The sequence below is a fragment of the Haliotis cracherodii genome, unplaced genomic scaffold (assembly GCF_022045235.1).
Source record: "Haliotis cracherodii isolate W230 unplaced genomic scaffold, xgHalCrac1.p SCAF_10, whole genome shotgun sequence".
Classification (NCBI taxonomy): domain Eukaryota; kingdom Metazoa; phylum Mollusca; class Gastropoda; order Lepetellida; family Haliotidae; genus Haliotis; species Haliotis cracherodii.
The window spans coordinates 17083151-17097964 of record NW_027266265.1 but is presented as its reverse complement, the minus strand read 5'-3'; the positions used below and the strand labels follow the sequence as shown (position 1 = coordinate 17097964).

Here is a 14814-nt window from a genome sequence, read left to right as displayed (position 1 = left end):
AATAGACATACGCATATCCTTGAAAACATAATTCATGTAATTACTTGTAAAATCCTTTTGAATATGCTTGTTGACAATAATACCTCGTTTAAACTAACTGCAAGAAGCCCCACACTGCAATGCGTTTCATCACTGCGGACATCTTCATTAACCCTTGAAGATGTGAGAAACGTCACAAGGTGGCCAATGCATATGGATAGGGGAATTCATGGTAACATAAATGATCATACACTGGGTAATCATTTGGTCACTCGCTTAATAACACAACAAATCCTGTTTGTATTTTTCTTTTCAACATTGGCATATGTTTTCTTACATTCGTAAATGTAGGTGTACAAACATACGAAATATTCAGCACTTCATATTCAATATATGAAACCCGATGTACATTTTAAAAAGAAACCTTTTTCAACAGCATATTTCAAAACAACAAGCATTTCCAGTGAAGAAAGTATTGTTAAAAACATAGGACAATTTGCTTTGTCTTGCACTATTAGAGAAGAGAATATCATTGTGTACGGTCCTTGCTATGTCTTGCATGCCATTTGTCATTTAATAAGGGCACTGATTGTTGTCCAAGCGAAATACCCGAACTCATAAAGAAGGACGACTCTCAAGCAAATTACCAGTCTGATTAACGTCTCTCAACACTGCTTTGTCACACATATCAGGAGTATCAAATATATGTCCCATCATTGTTAGAGAATGTCTCAGTTCCACAGATGGCACGGATCACAGTGTTTGAAGGTGGGCTTCCTGGTGAATGGATTATACATGTTAACAGCTGATTCAGTGAATAATGTAAATGACATGAGTTACCAACATTCTTTAATTATATTAATTAAACCCGCGAATAAACACAATTTCAAGTGAGAACTCATTCAATTAAAAAGCAGATCAGACAAAGACCGGAACTGATCAGATGGTTCAAAAGTCTAACAGTGCCTGCTGAAGTGATCCATAAAATATGCTAGGACCCTGCATTTCTTACATCTGGTGGGTGACATAATCTCTGCCCCATGAAATAAATCTTCTCTTCCTTTCAAATAGGCCTTATGTTATATTATAAAAGTTAAATCAAAACGCCAGTGATTCAAATCGTAATTGATTCTAGAAATCCAGAAGGTGTTTGGGAGTATGACTCACAACCCAAGGAATTATGTTTTTTTTGGACAATGGCAGCAACTAGTAAACTACGGTTATGACGAACTAAAAGATACTACTAATTATAGTTCGTTATATCCGTATATTGTTATAATACATTTATAAGCATATTTACAGCAAATAGTCGGGACTAAAAAGTTAGTTCGTTATATCCATCAGTTCGTTATAAGCGTGTTCGTTATAACCGTAGTTTACTGAAGTATGTTTTAACTGTTTCCTCATACCTCATTGATCGAGGCACTGATTGATGCAGATTGGAGTAGGTGGCGAGAAGTGCGCATCCCCACTTCAAAGACGTGCCAATACGTGTCTCTCTATCATTTGTTTACTACGTAGTGTGTTCCTTTCATTGGATAGTGACAGCAACACTCTCGATACATTTATACACTGCAATCTCAGCAACATTAGACAATAATACTTCAGACTCACCAAAAACGCACATTTTAGTATTATCGTTTTTTATTCGGTCGCTTAACTATCTACTTTTGGCCTGACTCTAAAACCTGGGAGCATGCCCATTCTTCTTTTGTATTGGATTCTAAAGCCCCATACAAATGTATACAAAGAGATATGTTGATGGGGCCAGAACATTTACCACCTAAGTCCTGTCTCAAAGATTAACCATAATCCTAAACCCAATCAAGGTAAGACATTCCTTATTTTCATCGAAAGTATCAAAATTTCAAAATCATTTGCTTGAAAGTTTGCAAAGTCAGTAAAGGACCAAATGAAATCATGTCAAAGCAATTGATATTTCAGTTGTGTACATCGTACCTGAGGAAAACCTTAATCCCTTGATCCATTGGGTTTTGTTACTTACATTTCTGTGTTCAAAGGTTCAGAACAATATGTCAATAATGAAAGGAAATGTCATCTGAAGTCTATCGAGAAAATAACATTGAATTTCTGGACTTCCTCTTCACGAGAAATATGGGAATAGGGCATTTAGGCAAGAGGTAGGCATAGCCATGGACACAACTTGTGTTCCTCTCATTGTTTATATATGTCTTTATGCACGGATTGGCAAAATCAAAACAAGGGAACTGGGCCGAGAAATTTAGTAACAAGCTTCAGGTACATCTGATATCGTTCAATAATGGTCAAATAGCCAATACATTACCTTCCGTGGTTTTCCCACATGGGGTAGAAATAAAAGAGACCAGTGATACCGCCTCGTGTGAGCGAAACAAAGTTATCCACAAGTCTGTATGCCAAGAGTGATGATAGAGTAATCTAAGTTTATAGGCCAACAGGGTCAAAATAAAAATCCGAATAGCCCGACTACAGACACACACCAAATTGTACGTAGATACATGAATAATAGTTCCCAAAATGTGAGTTTCAGTATGTTGCAACGTGTTTTAGATTTGATTCCACACAAAACAAGTTCCGATTTTTCAGAATTTATTACTACTGCAGATAAATTAGGCATTATACATTTGCTTGAAAATGTGACATGTTCATATCACGAACAAGTAGTAAATTCAACATTTCCGTAATTGAGTCACGGTTGCGTTCTAAAAAATATAATGTAAACGCTATGTATTATACATAAATGAAGGGAAGTTTTGTAGAACGGGGCCCAATAACATGGATATGGTAACTATTTCTGTTCGGTAAAGTCTGGTGGGTTATGACCGGGATATGAGCAGCCTTCTGTCTATAGTTTCGCCTCTGTGCCACGTCCCAGGAAAAACGTTGGTTTGAAAGTGGGATCCTGAATCGCGTCTCTGGTGATGTTGAATTGACTGATGTCGTACTGGGTACGGCCGTCAACGGCGAACTCGCTCAGTACTTTTCCAAGCAGACTTGCAAATCTGAAATATGAAAAACCTCAGAAGTAATGGGGAAAGATTAACGAGGGGAACGTAATTGATCTGTCATTGCGAATTTGTCCGATCTGTCATCGTGATGCATATCATTTCTTGTATACATGTGAATGCTATGATAATGCAAGTCTGCTTCATCTCCCTAACGCCTACTGCTGTAGATCATTTATGAGTAAATTCAAAACATAATTGCAATATTGCTGAATGCGTTTAACAACAACAACAACAACAACAACAATGTATGAATTTCTCTTGGGACCGATTCCAAGGTATACGTACGACTAAGCCCCAATTATTCGTTTCTTGAATTCGAGATAAGCTGTTAAATTTATGAGCGCATACAGACACGCACACGCGTATATATACATGCAAATAGCTGCATGAGTGCTGATGCAGCGTTAATTACAATCACCTCTATTGTAGCATTGCAAATGGCGTGTGCCAACAAGGAAGTATGAACACAAAAAATGCAGTACTATAACCTGTCTGAAAACTAAATCACATATATCATTACGTTTATCACATATTGGATGGCTATTGATTGATGCATGTTTTCACACTCCAATCAAAGTTCACATAATTATACATGGATCACACTTTCTCTTCCAGTCTATGAAGCTGGTTACACATCAAACAGAACAGGTCTTACACCCAGAAAGTGCGTGAACATAAATCGGTCACTACACGCTAGATGATGCATTTCAAGGAGTGCTCACTTGTACGCATGTCCAGCTCCACAACAAACGATTACGTCAGACCAGCCTTTGTATGCGCATGTGTCGACCACGAAGTGTCTGTCTGGAGTCATGGCATACAGACAGGTCTTGGTCTGAAGGATTGGTCCCAAGAACTGTAAACACCAAGAACAAATTCAGCATGAAAACTATTATACAGGCGTATCACTACCAACTGAAGAACCCGTGAAGAGCTGGGGTAGAATAGGTCTTCAGCAACCCATGCTTGTCATAAAAGGCGACTATGCTTGTCGTAGAAGGCGACTAACAGGATCGGGTGGTCAGGCTCGCAGACTTGGTTGATGCATGTCACCGTATCCCAATTGCGTGGATAGATGCTCATATTGTCAATCACTGGATTGTCTGGTCCAGACTCGATTATTTACAGACCGCCGTCATATAGCTGGAATACTGCGGAGTGCGGCGTTAAACAACAAACAAACAACACACAATAACAACAACAACAACAAAACATGAGTGTGTGTTTGTTTTGTTTTTAAGGCATAATCTCTTTAACGACCACTATAAACATTAATTCATATTCTTCTCAAACATATAATGCGCCTTTCCTCGAAGCTCTACGGATATTCTGTATACATAGATGGTTACCTTTTATGCCGAATATTACATGGCGGTAACTGAGTTTTTGAAATCAGATATCGTATCATCTCCAAATGTAAATGTAGGTTAAGTCAATTGTACTTGGAGCGCGTTCCACAAAACACTCTTTCTGCTGACACGGACATACTTGCCGGCCGGAAATGTTATGATAGTTGTACTGCTAAACGAACTTGAAACTTGAAGTAAAAACACCGAGTTGACGCAGTGCACGTGGGGTTCACCAATTCGTGCATTCATCAATGTGCAGTAATGACTGCAAACCTTCTACCCTACTGCATGACAGATGTTTCAGGTCCGCGGTTCAGTGTCAGTTAGTAATTTTCTTACGCTCGTTTAGCAGAGCGCTGCAGCTGGACAAGTTTTATTAACGATTTTTGTATTGATGTTTTAGTCAGTAGTAAATGTCATTTGTTGTCCTTTCCGATTGTTGCAACATAACTGCTGAACCCATTTAATAAAGCGATCGGACCGCTGTTAGAAGATACACGACTTACGTTGCACTGCAATTACCTTGTCCCTAGCATGGAACTAAATGACAAGTTTCAGGCTGTTACATTTGGGGAATGTTTGTGTGTGTGGTTTATCATTAGTTTGTCACTGATGTTAAGGTTATTGTACAGTGGTACATCTACCTTGGGACAAATCTCCTGCAGCAGCTCAGTGCAGGTTCGCTCTCGAACAGGATCCGGCTCAAAGGTCCTCGTGTCGGCGGTAACCACGTTGCTTCCAGCGTCGACCCCGATCTTCGACCCCGTGTTGCCGTGGATGGGGAGGGCGTAGATGTCGTAACGGGGGCAGTGAAAAAGCCAGATCGGGTGCCTATTACAGAACGATTCAATTCCATTTGTCTCAAATACGTTTTGCGAATATAACTTAACATAGACATGCAACAACTGCAGCGCAAAGAGCGATTTGTGCATGCGGTCTTTAGGTTTATAAGTTACGTTTGTGTATAGTTTACATTGGTTGGTGGAACCGAACACATTAAGGTTTGGTGTTATTATCATAATTATGTATAAATATTATTTATGATGACAATTACCTGTAACATCATAGACATAGATTAAAGTTAATAAAAGTTTTCGTTGTCATGCTACAGGTGTACTGTAATGAGAAAAGGTATAGTTGTATGGTGTGCAACATCGTGCAATGAATAAATGTGGGCATTTTGGAGAGTTGGAATTAGCGGTGGAAAGTAAACACTATGCTGAGAATGAATCACTGTTCAGAAACCCAATGTACATCATCTATTATTTTCGAAGATTTCAGATATTTGTATAATGATTTCCAATTATCCTTTTTTGCAGGTTCAACTTTGATCGTTGCCGCTGGTGTTTTATTTCATATACCGTTTAAGAATCTTTGTAGGGCAAATATCATGATCATATTCCTTCTCTGGCAGGTCTTCACTGCTGCTACCCTCAATACGGTTCATTAACTTTCTGAATATATTACCTGACCCTCGGTGCAAAATCCCATATGTGCGCATTGCAGACCGTTATTATTCCCCGCCACAAAGTGGGGAGGAGAATAAATGAATGGCGTCCCTTCGTCCGTCCGCTTCTCAATTGGGACATATTTTCTCAAACAGTATTTAAGTAGGAGAAATGACATTTTTCACACTGATGTTACTGGTCGTGATCTCAAATGAGTTCAAAATTTGGTGTTTTAAATTATTTTTTACTGAGTTATGGCCCTTGCCCCATGCTTTTCAACTTAGTGCACACAACATGGAAGGAAACGACTGATGAAACTAACCACTGAAGTTACAAGAATGAAAATTTGCATGCTTAGCAAAGAGATACTTATCGACATTGGGGACGAAAATTGATGCCATACATGTTTTGTTTGCCTGAGCTACTTCCCTTGATAAATGTTTGAAGATCTTGAGCAGGCACAGTTACGGTCCTTGATTCATGTTATTTTACATAGTGCATATTGTCTGCAATAGGGACACGTTTTCCCGGTAACTATTGAAGTTTCATGAATGAAACTTTGCAAGCTTATCTAAGAGATACTTCACGAGATGGAGATCCAAAGCATAATCTCGAAGTCGTGTTTTATACTCCAGACAACTGCCGACAGATTTAATTTTGTCTTTGAAATACGACCTTACGGATACGAACGGGAGGCCTACATTTGGGCGATTGTGATTCATTCATGATTTTTATTACAATAATGTAAAACATCCATAACGGTTTGTTACTTAAATCAGAGCTTCTGTTTTGTGCAATGTTAGGAAGTGTTGTATTACCTCTCGAAGTGCTAAGGCTGACAATGATATCAGGGAGTCATGTTCAGTGTTTCTACCTACTTTTCCTTGGTGAACTCCTTCATGTGCGGCGTGGCGTAGTACGTCACCTGCTCCTGTGTGACGGTGACGGGGACGTGGACGCCGATTGTCCCCAGAACCGAGTTGAGCCACCCCCCTGCCGTCACCACCACCTTTCTGCACCCGAACACGCCCTTCGTTGTGTGAACCTAACAATGAAATTTTAAGTCAGAGTACACAAACACTAAATCCTGGATTTTCTTGTTCAACATAGACGTGGCAAACCTAATCCAGTGATATCTTTCAACATGTATGTAAGATAAAGAGTTGAAATTTGTTTGTTTCGATGCTTTAGTATAATATGTCTACATTGACATATGAAGATTGAAGATATGATATAAAGTCCACTTGGACGTCAGTCACGGTTCGCCTGTGTAGATTGTTTCTCGTATACTTCAAGGTAAGTTGAAACGTACATACAATGGCATTGGAGTTGAGCAAGTTCAGGACGTGAAATGGCTTTTCGGCTCAGCAAGTGCGTACAATGACGTTGATGTTGGGTACGTAAAGTACGTGAATTACGTTGATGTTGAGTATGTAAAGTGCGTACACTGACGTTGATGTTGGGTATGTAAAGTACGTAAATTAAGTTGATGTTGAGTATGTAAAGTGCGTACAATGACGTTGATGTTGGGTATGTAAAGTACATAAATTAAGTTGATGTTGAGTATGTAAAGTACGTAAATTACGTTGATGTTGAGTATGTAAAGTGCGTACAATGACGTTGATGTTGGGTATTAAAGTACGTAAATTACGTTGATGTTGAGTATGTCAAGTACGTAAATTACGTTGATGTTGGGTATGTAAAGTACATAAATTAAGTTGATGTTGAGTATGTAAAGTACGTAAATTACGTTGATGTTGAGTATGTAAAGTGCGTACAATGACGTTGATGTTGGGTATTAAAGTACGTAAATTACGTTGATGTTGAGTATGTCAAGTACGTAAATTACGTTGATGTTGAGTATGTAAAGTGCGTACAATGACGTTGATGTTGGGTATGTAAAGTACGTAAATTAAGTTGATGTTGAGTATGTAAAGTACGTAAATTACGTTGATGTTGAGTATGTAAAGTGCGTACAATGACGTTGATGTTGGGTATGTAAAGTACATAAATTAAGTTGATGTTGAGTATGTAAAGTACGTAAATTACGTTGATGTTGGGTATGTAAAGTACGTAAATTACGCTGATGTTGAGTATGTAAAGTACGTAAATTAAGTTGATTTGAGTTTGTAAAGTACGTAAATTACGTTGATGTTGAGTATGTAAAGTGCGTACAATGACGTTGATGTTGGGTATGTAAAGTACGTAAATTTATGTTGATATGAGTATGTAAAGTCCGTAAATTACGTTGATGTTGAGTATGTAAAGTGCGTACAATGACGATGATGTTGGGTATGTAAAGTACGTAAATTACGTTGATGTTGAGTATGTACAGTACGTAAATTACGTTGATGTTGAGTATGTAAAGTGCGTAAAATGACGTTGATGTTGGGTACGTTAAGTACGTAAATTAAGTTGATGTTGAGTATGTAAAGTACGTAAATTACGTTGATGTTGAGTATGTAAAGTGCGTACAATGACGTTGATGTTGGGTATTAAAGTACGTAAATTACGTTGATGTTGAGTATGTAAAGTACGTAAATTACGTTGATGTTGAGTATGTAAAGTGCGTACAATGACGTTGATGTTGGGAATGTAAAGTACATAAACTAAGTTGATGTTGAGTATGTAAAGTACGTAAATTACGTTGATGTTGAGTATGTAAAGTGCGTACAATGACGTTGATGTTGGGTATGTAAAGTACGTAAATTATGTTTATGTTGGATATGTAAAGTCCGTAAATTACGTTGATGTTGGATATGTAAATTACGTACAATGACGTTGCCGTTGTTGGCCCTACTGAGCCTGGTAGCAGGGCAGTTCTCCAGGACCGTAGCCCCGTTTCCCCGGGCCAGCTGAATGTGGACAGCGTTCCCCACAGCAGCATCTACGAGGCCCGCCTGCTCCTGGTACAAGCCCACGATGTCTGGACCCACTGTGAACTGGGGGTAGCGGGCCATCAGTTGCAGGTTTGACAACCTGTCGTATCTGATGAGGAAATGAAATGAAATGTATATAATTAAGTATGTGCACGGCGTACTTATGGGTATCGCTAGATGGTTCTATTAAAAAGAACTAGAAAAAACCCGGAATAGAAACAAAAATAAATTTGAGACAAAAGTGTTATCATGACATCCAATACACATTATAACTCACTTGATGTTGTTCCTGTCCATTGCTACAGCGTACTTCTCCATGACGGCCTCGCTTTGTCCCCTCCTAGCTAGCTGCAAACCCCCGGTCATCCATACAATCTGCTGGCCTGACTCGCGCTCTATCTGGCCCCAACTGTACTTGGACAATACAAATGTATTGTTGTTAAAGGTAGTAACCGAGTGCTCATTCCATGTCCTGCTTAATCCTAAAACGTGGCTAACATATTTGCACTAATTATGTCGTACATTTTAAAGAGAAGTTATAAGTCGTTGGTGTCTCTATACACTTAGGGATGTGTATCTCTGTATATATAACATATGCTGAAGAAAAAAAGGCCATATATATCTTGGTTGTTTTTTTAAATTTTGTGCTCAGATTTCACAACAAAAACATATCCCAAAAATATTCATGATCCCTTACGGTTTTTTCAGTATGTGTACGGTATATTTGTTAATTGTTCAACAGTGCTTGCGTGTATGTGTATCACTGACTTAAATTTATTTATGCACGTTTTGCCTAAAGCATTTCAATATTCAGCATTACTTCTTGCACAAGCAACTGACGCCTTGTTCATTAAACTGATCTAAACTGCTGAGCAAAAAAACCCCATACACCCATGTTTGATGGTTGCTAAAATGAAACAAACAAGGGGATGTATACGATACGGGGACATAGTTGTGTTTGTGGACCTTAATTTTGCAGTCTTTCAGTGACTGTTTTCAGCCTAGTAACGTCTGGATAACGTTTATAATTATTTGATCAAATCCAAATTTAAAGTGTACACGATTTTTGCCCGGTAGTTTATAAACTCTGCGATCTTCATCACATTGGGTTTTTCTTCAACACGCCGTGATATAACCAGAATTCTGTTCTCACTCACTCAACACGCTCTCACTTACGCCTTGAAGGTGTCGGGGGTGAGTCTGGTGTAGCGGTCATCATGGTACGTCAGGCGGCTGTAACACAATAGTAACCTGTATATATATTATATATATCCCTAACACCTCGCACTTGAAGTGGCCACTTATTCATTCGCAATTTCGTCAACGTATACTTGTATGTCCAGTCGACGACGTAAAGATATGTACGCGAATACTGTGTCAGAAAACACTTCAACATATGCAATTACACACGCTGTCTAGCCCTTGGAGCGCGACTTGTATCATAAGAAACTCATTTAACTTCAATAGGAACTATTAGTCTATTTGGTCGAGGATTCCTATAGAACCTGACTTTTTAGCAAGACTTCTTTCAGTGGCATTTAGAAGTTGGTGTGATGAAGAAAGACAAGTTCTATGGATGAACAACTTCTTTATTACAATTAGTGCGACGTTTCGGTGTAGATCCTAACACTATTATCAAGCAAGCAAGCAAGAACTTGTCTTTCTTTTTATCAAGAATCATAAACACCGAGGAGCAAGAGAAGCTATACACAGTAGTTGGTTTTATCACGTTTGATTTTCAATTACAAAAGCACATACATTAGCGATATTATATATAAATATAATAAATTTTATGGCGCTTAGTCAGAACTCAAAGAATACTCCTACATGGTTTTATTTTTTGAATGGGTATATCTTACTTATCGCTGCTCGTTTTAAGCTCGTATTTTGTAATGACTGAGTTGGATATTTTCATCAATTTACGTTTTTGTCTGACCTCAAGCGATTATGTTTTGCACCAACATTGCTCTGTTAAATGAGAGACAGTTTATCTGTGTATATACTGATCGAAACGAATAAGAGAACAATGAAAAATATAGGGAAATAAGCTTTACTGTCAGTACATTTTAAATTCAACACATATAAGAATTAAATGTGGAGAAATGTGGCATTGTTTCCAACGCGTATTTGGTAGACAGGGCTGGGAACCCATTATAGCATATCACTTTACTGTGTCTGAAATTGAGTGTTTCCTTATTAATTTCCGCCAGTATATATGTATATCCAACAAATGGTTGGGTTATCAGGTTCTTTTCTCTATTGCTAACCGACCAAGGAGGACAAGAGGGTGTTTATCAAGAGATTGGTTATCACATAACTACCTGGGTGTTACATTAACGAGAAAACCCATACACACAGGCTTCACCATGATCTTGGTGGATATTCAGTGCCGTCAAATTTGCAAACCTCACAGACAAATTAAGATAACAGATAGCCAAAATAACCGTTGGACTTTTGGTTTTTCGATTATTTTCTCCATCACTATCTGTCAACTTCCTGCGGAGCAACAATCATACTGAAAATGTCATTTGCTCAGATATCGAGAACATGGGGCGGGCACGGGAAATTTTAGTATTATATAAAAAACTGCTGCGCTTAAGCGAAGTGAAAACGGTGTATAGAAACATGGTTAATGTGATTGTGACAGTGATTCAATTAGTTTCACACTTAGAATTTATGATAAAATTTCCTATGATACGACTCCTTACATATGATGAAATAATGTTTCGACTGATAAATATACTAACACCACATAGTATATGTGAAATTTAACCTCGACCTCTAACTCGACCTCGCAAGCGCTCGACAATTTATCACAGCTATATGTAATTAGTCAGTCATCAGTCATTATTTCCCCCTTAACTGAGATCGTTCGTGACCAACAATACTGACTTCTGACTCAGTGTGTCGCAGTTAGAAATTGAAAACTTTCATGTGTGGAAAGATGTTGGAGTAATGCACCGTCACAACGTTAAAACAGTCACCGCCAGGTGGCCGATATAATATACAAGGGTCATTATATATTTTCTTGTAACCATTGGTCCAGTATATTGTCAATCTAGCAGGGTACATACGATGAAACACTACATGAACATAGTGTCTATTTAAAACGATTTAAAGGAATGTTTAATGAATTTTGTTCTAAACTGATTTTTAGGGGCATGTTGCTGTCGTGATTTCACTGGTTTCAAAATATTCCAGACACCATGCCAGGTACTGTATCAAGTGGCACTGTGATAACCATAACGTCAATAAGCAAAACGGTGTTAACGTCATACGTTAATTTATTTCATAACATACTACAAGTCAAAGCCAGAGAATAACCAGTCTCGATTATCTGTCGAAACAGATACCATGGGCGCAAAAGGAAAAATAGAGGTGAAAATATGAATAATGGTCAAGCGAAATGATAAAACCATAATATTGACCTCTAACTAAAACAGTCAGAAGATTACTTCTTATGTACTCTCAGCAAAACGTTTGGGATCGTGACATATAAATGTTGTGATAGGTCGTCAGAAGATATATCAGCTTATAAAGCTCACTGCCAGAGATATAACGATTTCGAAACCAAACCCAAACACAACCGAAACACACCAAACATGCAATTCCTCGTGGGTTGGGGCTCTTTCTTGATTTTGACACTTCAGTGGAAGGTCGTCAGATCCCTCTGAGCCACGAGTAATGCAGATTTTCATTATCTACAGTAACACCTCAACTCCCTACTCTTGGTTAAATGCAGTGTTTGTGATCAGATTGGGAATGCGTCGTCTTCAAAGTGTTGAACTCCTAAGGGTTTTTGGCATGCTTCAAATTGGTAGAACTCAGCGATAGGTAGGCAATATGTTCAATGTGTCTCAGTACGTGATTTGCAGACCTTTGAACAGATTTCTGCTGATACAAAATGTTAATGGTCGTCCCCTCACAGGGCGCCCTTGGTCCATTTAACCAGGCTTTAAGAAGCCTAAACAGCCAATCAAATCACTGTTCACTTGCGCCAGGCCACCGGGGTTCAAGGTACTTACAAGACATCCACGTGTTGCACCCCCATTTAACAAATCGAAACATTCCACATTCTAGCCAGACGCCAATGGTGTTTCGGGCGTAGAAACTCGGGAAATAGCCGATGGCCTGTGTAATGTTTTCAGATGAGTCGTCCAGATACACAACAATCATGTTCTGTTGATGGTCATGTTACGCCTAGTTCTTCCTTTTTCTTATCCATCCATTACCATCACCCTCTTCGTATTTCTGTAATCATCTGTTATTTTCGAATATCCCCTACTGTTTTGGAGGGTATACGTAGGATTCAGATGTATGGTAGGCCTCCTTCGTGGCGCATACTCACATTCATGGTAGGACTCCTACTACTGCGTGACGTTTGGCAAGTTTCCTATATATGTGTGTGTCCTCAATATATCTAACTGTTAACAAATTAGAGTTACTATAAAAACAACGACCTCTGAACGGTTACTAGTGTAAGTGTTTCCATTTTCAAATTAAAGAACTGGGAAACCGAGAATAATCAGCAAATAAAAAGGGTAGCTTTGATTTCATCCCAGCAACGTGATGCGTTAAGAAGAGACCCACGACACAGTTCTACCGTTAAGTATTCTATGTGTGTCAGTGGTTGTCGCCATTACATGAACACCTGCTACTTTACGTAAATTGATAATTAAAATTTAATCGTACGTTAAAAAAACGACTAAAAGTGCATGGCCCAGTGGTGCATTGTCAAGTTATAAGAGTCACAATAATATTCACGCTGAGACCGCCTTGGACAACTGCCATCTGGGGAAGGAGGTGAGGGAATCATAAAAACATTTGACGTTCAGCATGATGAATGCAGTATCTTCTAAGTTACTGCTTAGAAACAAAGCGGTAACTCATGATAACATTATTGTGATTTAGTACATTATCTATGTATGTAAAGTTTCCGTGTAAATTTCAGTTCTCGGATGTACTAAACTTACATGATCCTTGATACGTCTTGTGAGCCTCCTCTTTCATGGCCGAGAGAAAACTGCTCGAGACCAAGCACTTAAATATAAGATACAATGCCTTAATATGTTAAAATAGTGAGAAGATGCGTGAATTTTAATTCAATGTGGGTCTCCGTTTTTAGCTGACTGTATTCTTGCTGTTTTTGTTTCTGTTTTCCCACCGAATTTAATGCTATATTTTTTCCTATCCCATTGGAAATACTTTGGATTTTATCTGTCACTGCTGCTGTTTCTACGTTAGACAAAAATAATAAGGATTCAGAAAACAACAACCCAGAAATATAGATGTTGCGTTATCTCTAGTTATTGGCACGGTTTTCATTGACACATTAAAAGTTTACTACCTCACGATTTTCAAATTATGCATGTCACTTCCTTTTAAAAAAAAATCATAGTCTCTATGATCACAATGAGCGAGAACTTGGGTTTACATGCCTTTGAACTGTTTCTCTTTATATCATGGTGTGTTAGATTGCGCAGGAGAAAATTCCGAACTGATGCTCGTCTTTTACTGTGGTGAAACCCAAGAGCACGGGTATGGTGCTGATAAAACTGGAACCTAAGTCGAACCCACGATCATAGGTTTCTGGTACGCCTAAGGGACACAACTCTGCACAGTCTTAGGCTGCTGTGCCACCCTTGCCCCCAACATACACAAAACAAACAACTATTTATATAATACATTTGAACAATGTAAAGATATACTTAGCGGTACATGTACGTCAAGTTCCTTGCATATTAAATATGGCAACTAGCAAGACTAAATATTCATAGGAAAAACCCTGACCTGAACTGGAACGCTTTGACAACCAGTATAGAGCTCCGCTGCCTATCCCTCCACAGCCGATGACAATGTACTCAAAATACTGTCGCTTAGATGCAGCCATTGTGCAATATATACGAGACAAATGGAGGAGACCCTGTATACAGGCTTCTCGTGGTCGGACCCAACAGCTGCTCAACTGCACTGTAGTGAGTCTACATGGAGCTGTATTATCGACAAAAACAGGCCAAATGTTCTAATAGGACAATTAAAGCTCTCTGATTATCCAAGCAATATGATGCACAATACTGTCAAGCGGAAAGTTGTTTTTGTGATTGCTAATGTTTCTTGGTGGAATATATTATCTCTAACTCTGCTAATGCGT

General features: G+C 38.6%; 1 protein-coding gene across 1 annotated transcript; it reads right to left on the bottom strand.

Annotated features, from left to right (window-relative positions):
* Positions 1-2796: 2796 nt before the first annotated feature.
* LOC139447494 (monomeric sarcosine oxidase-like) lies at positions 2797-14553 on the bottom strand. The gene is made up of 9 exons (XM_071228897.1): positions 14454-14553; positions 13637-13703; positions 9840-9896; positions 8941-9072; positions 8559-8772; positions 6663-6829; positions 4981-5167; positions 3710-3843; positions 2797-2981 (listed from the first exon to the last, which is right to left on the bottom strand). The coding sequence occupies exons 1-9, from the start codon at positions 14551-14553 to the stop codon at positions 2825-2827; spliced, it is 1215 nt and encodes a 404-aa protein (XP_071084998.1). The 3' UTR covers positions 2797-2824.
* Between the last annotated feature and the right edge of the window lie 261 nt (positions 14554-14814).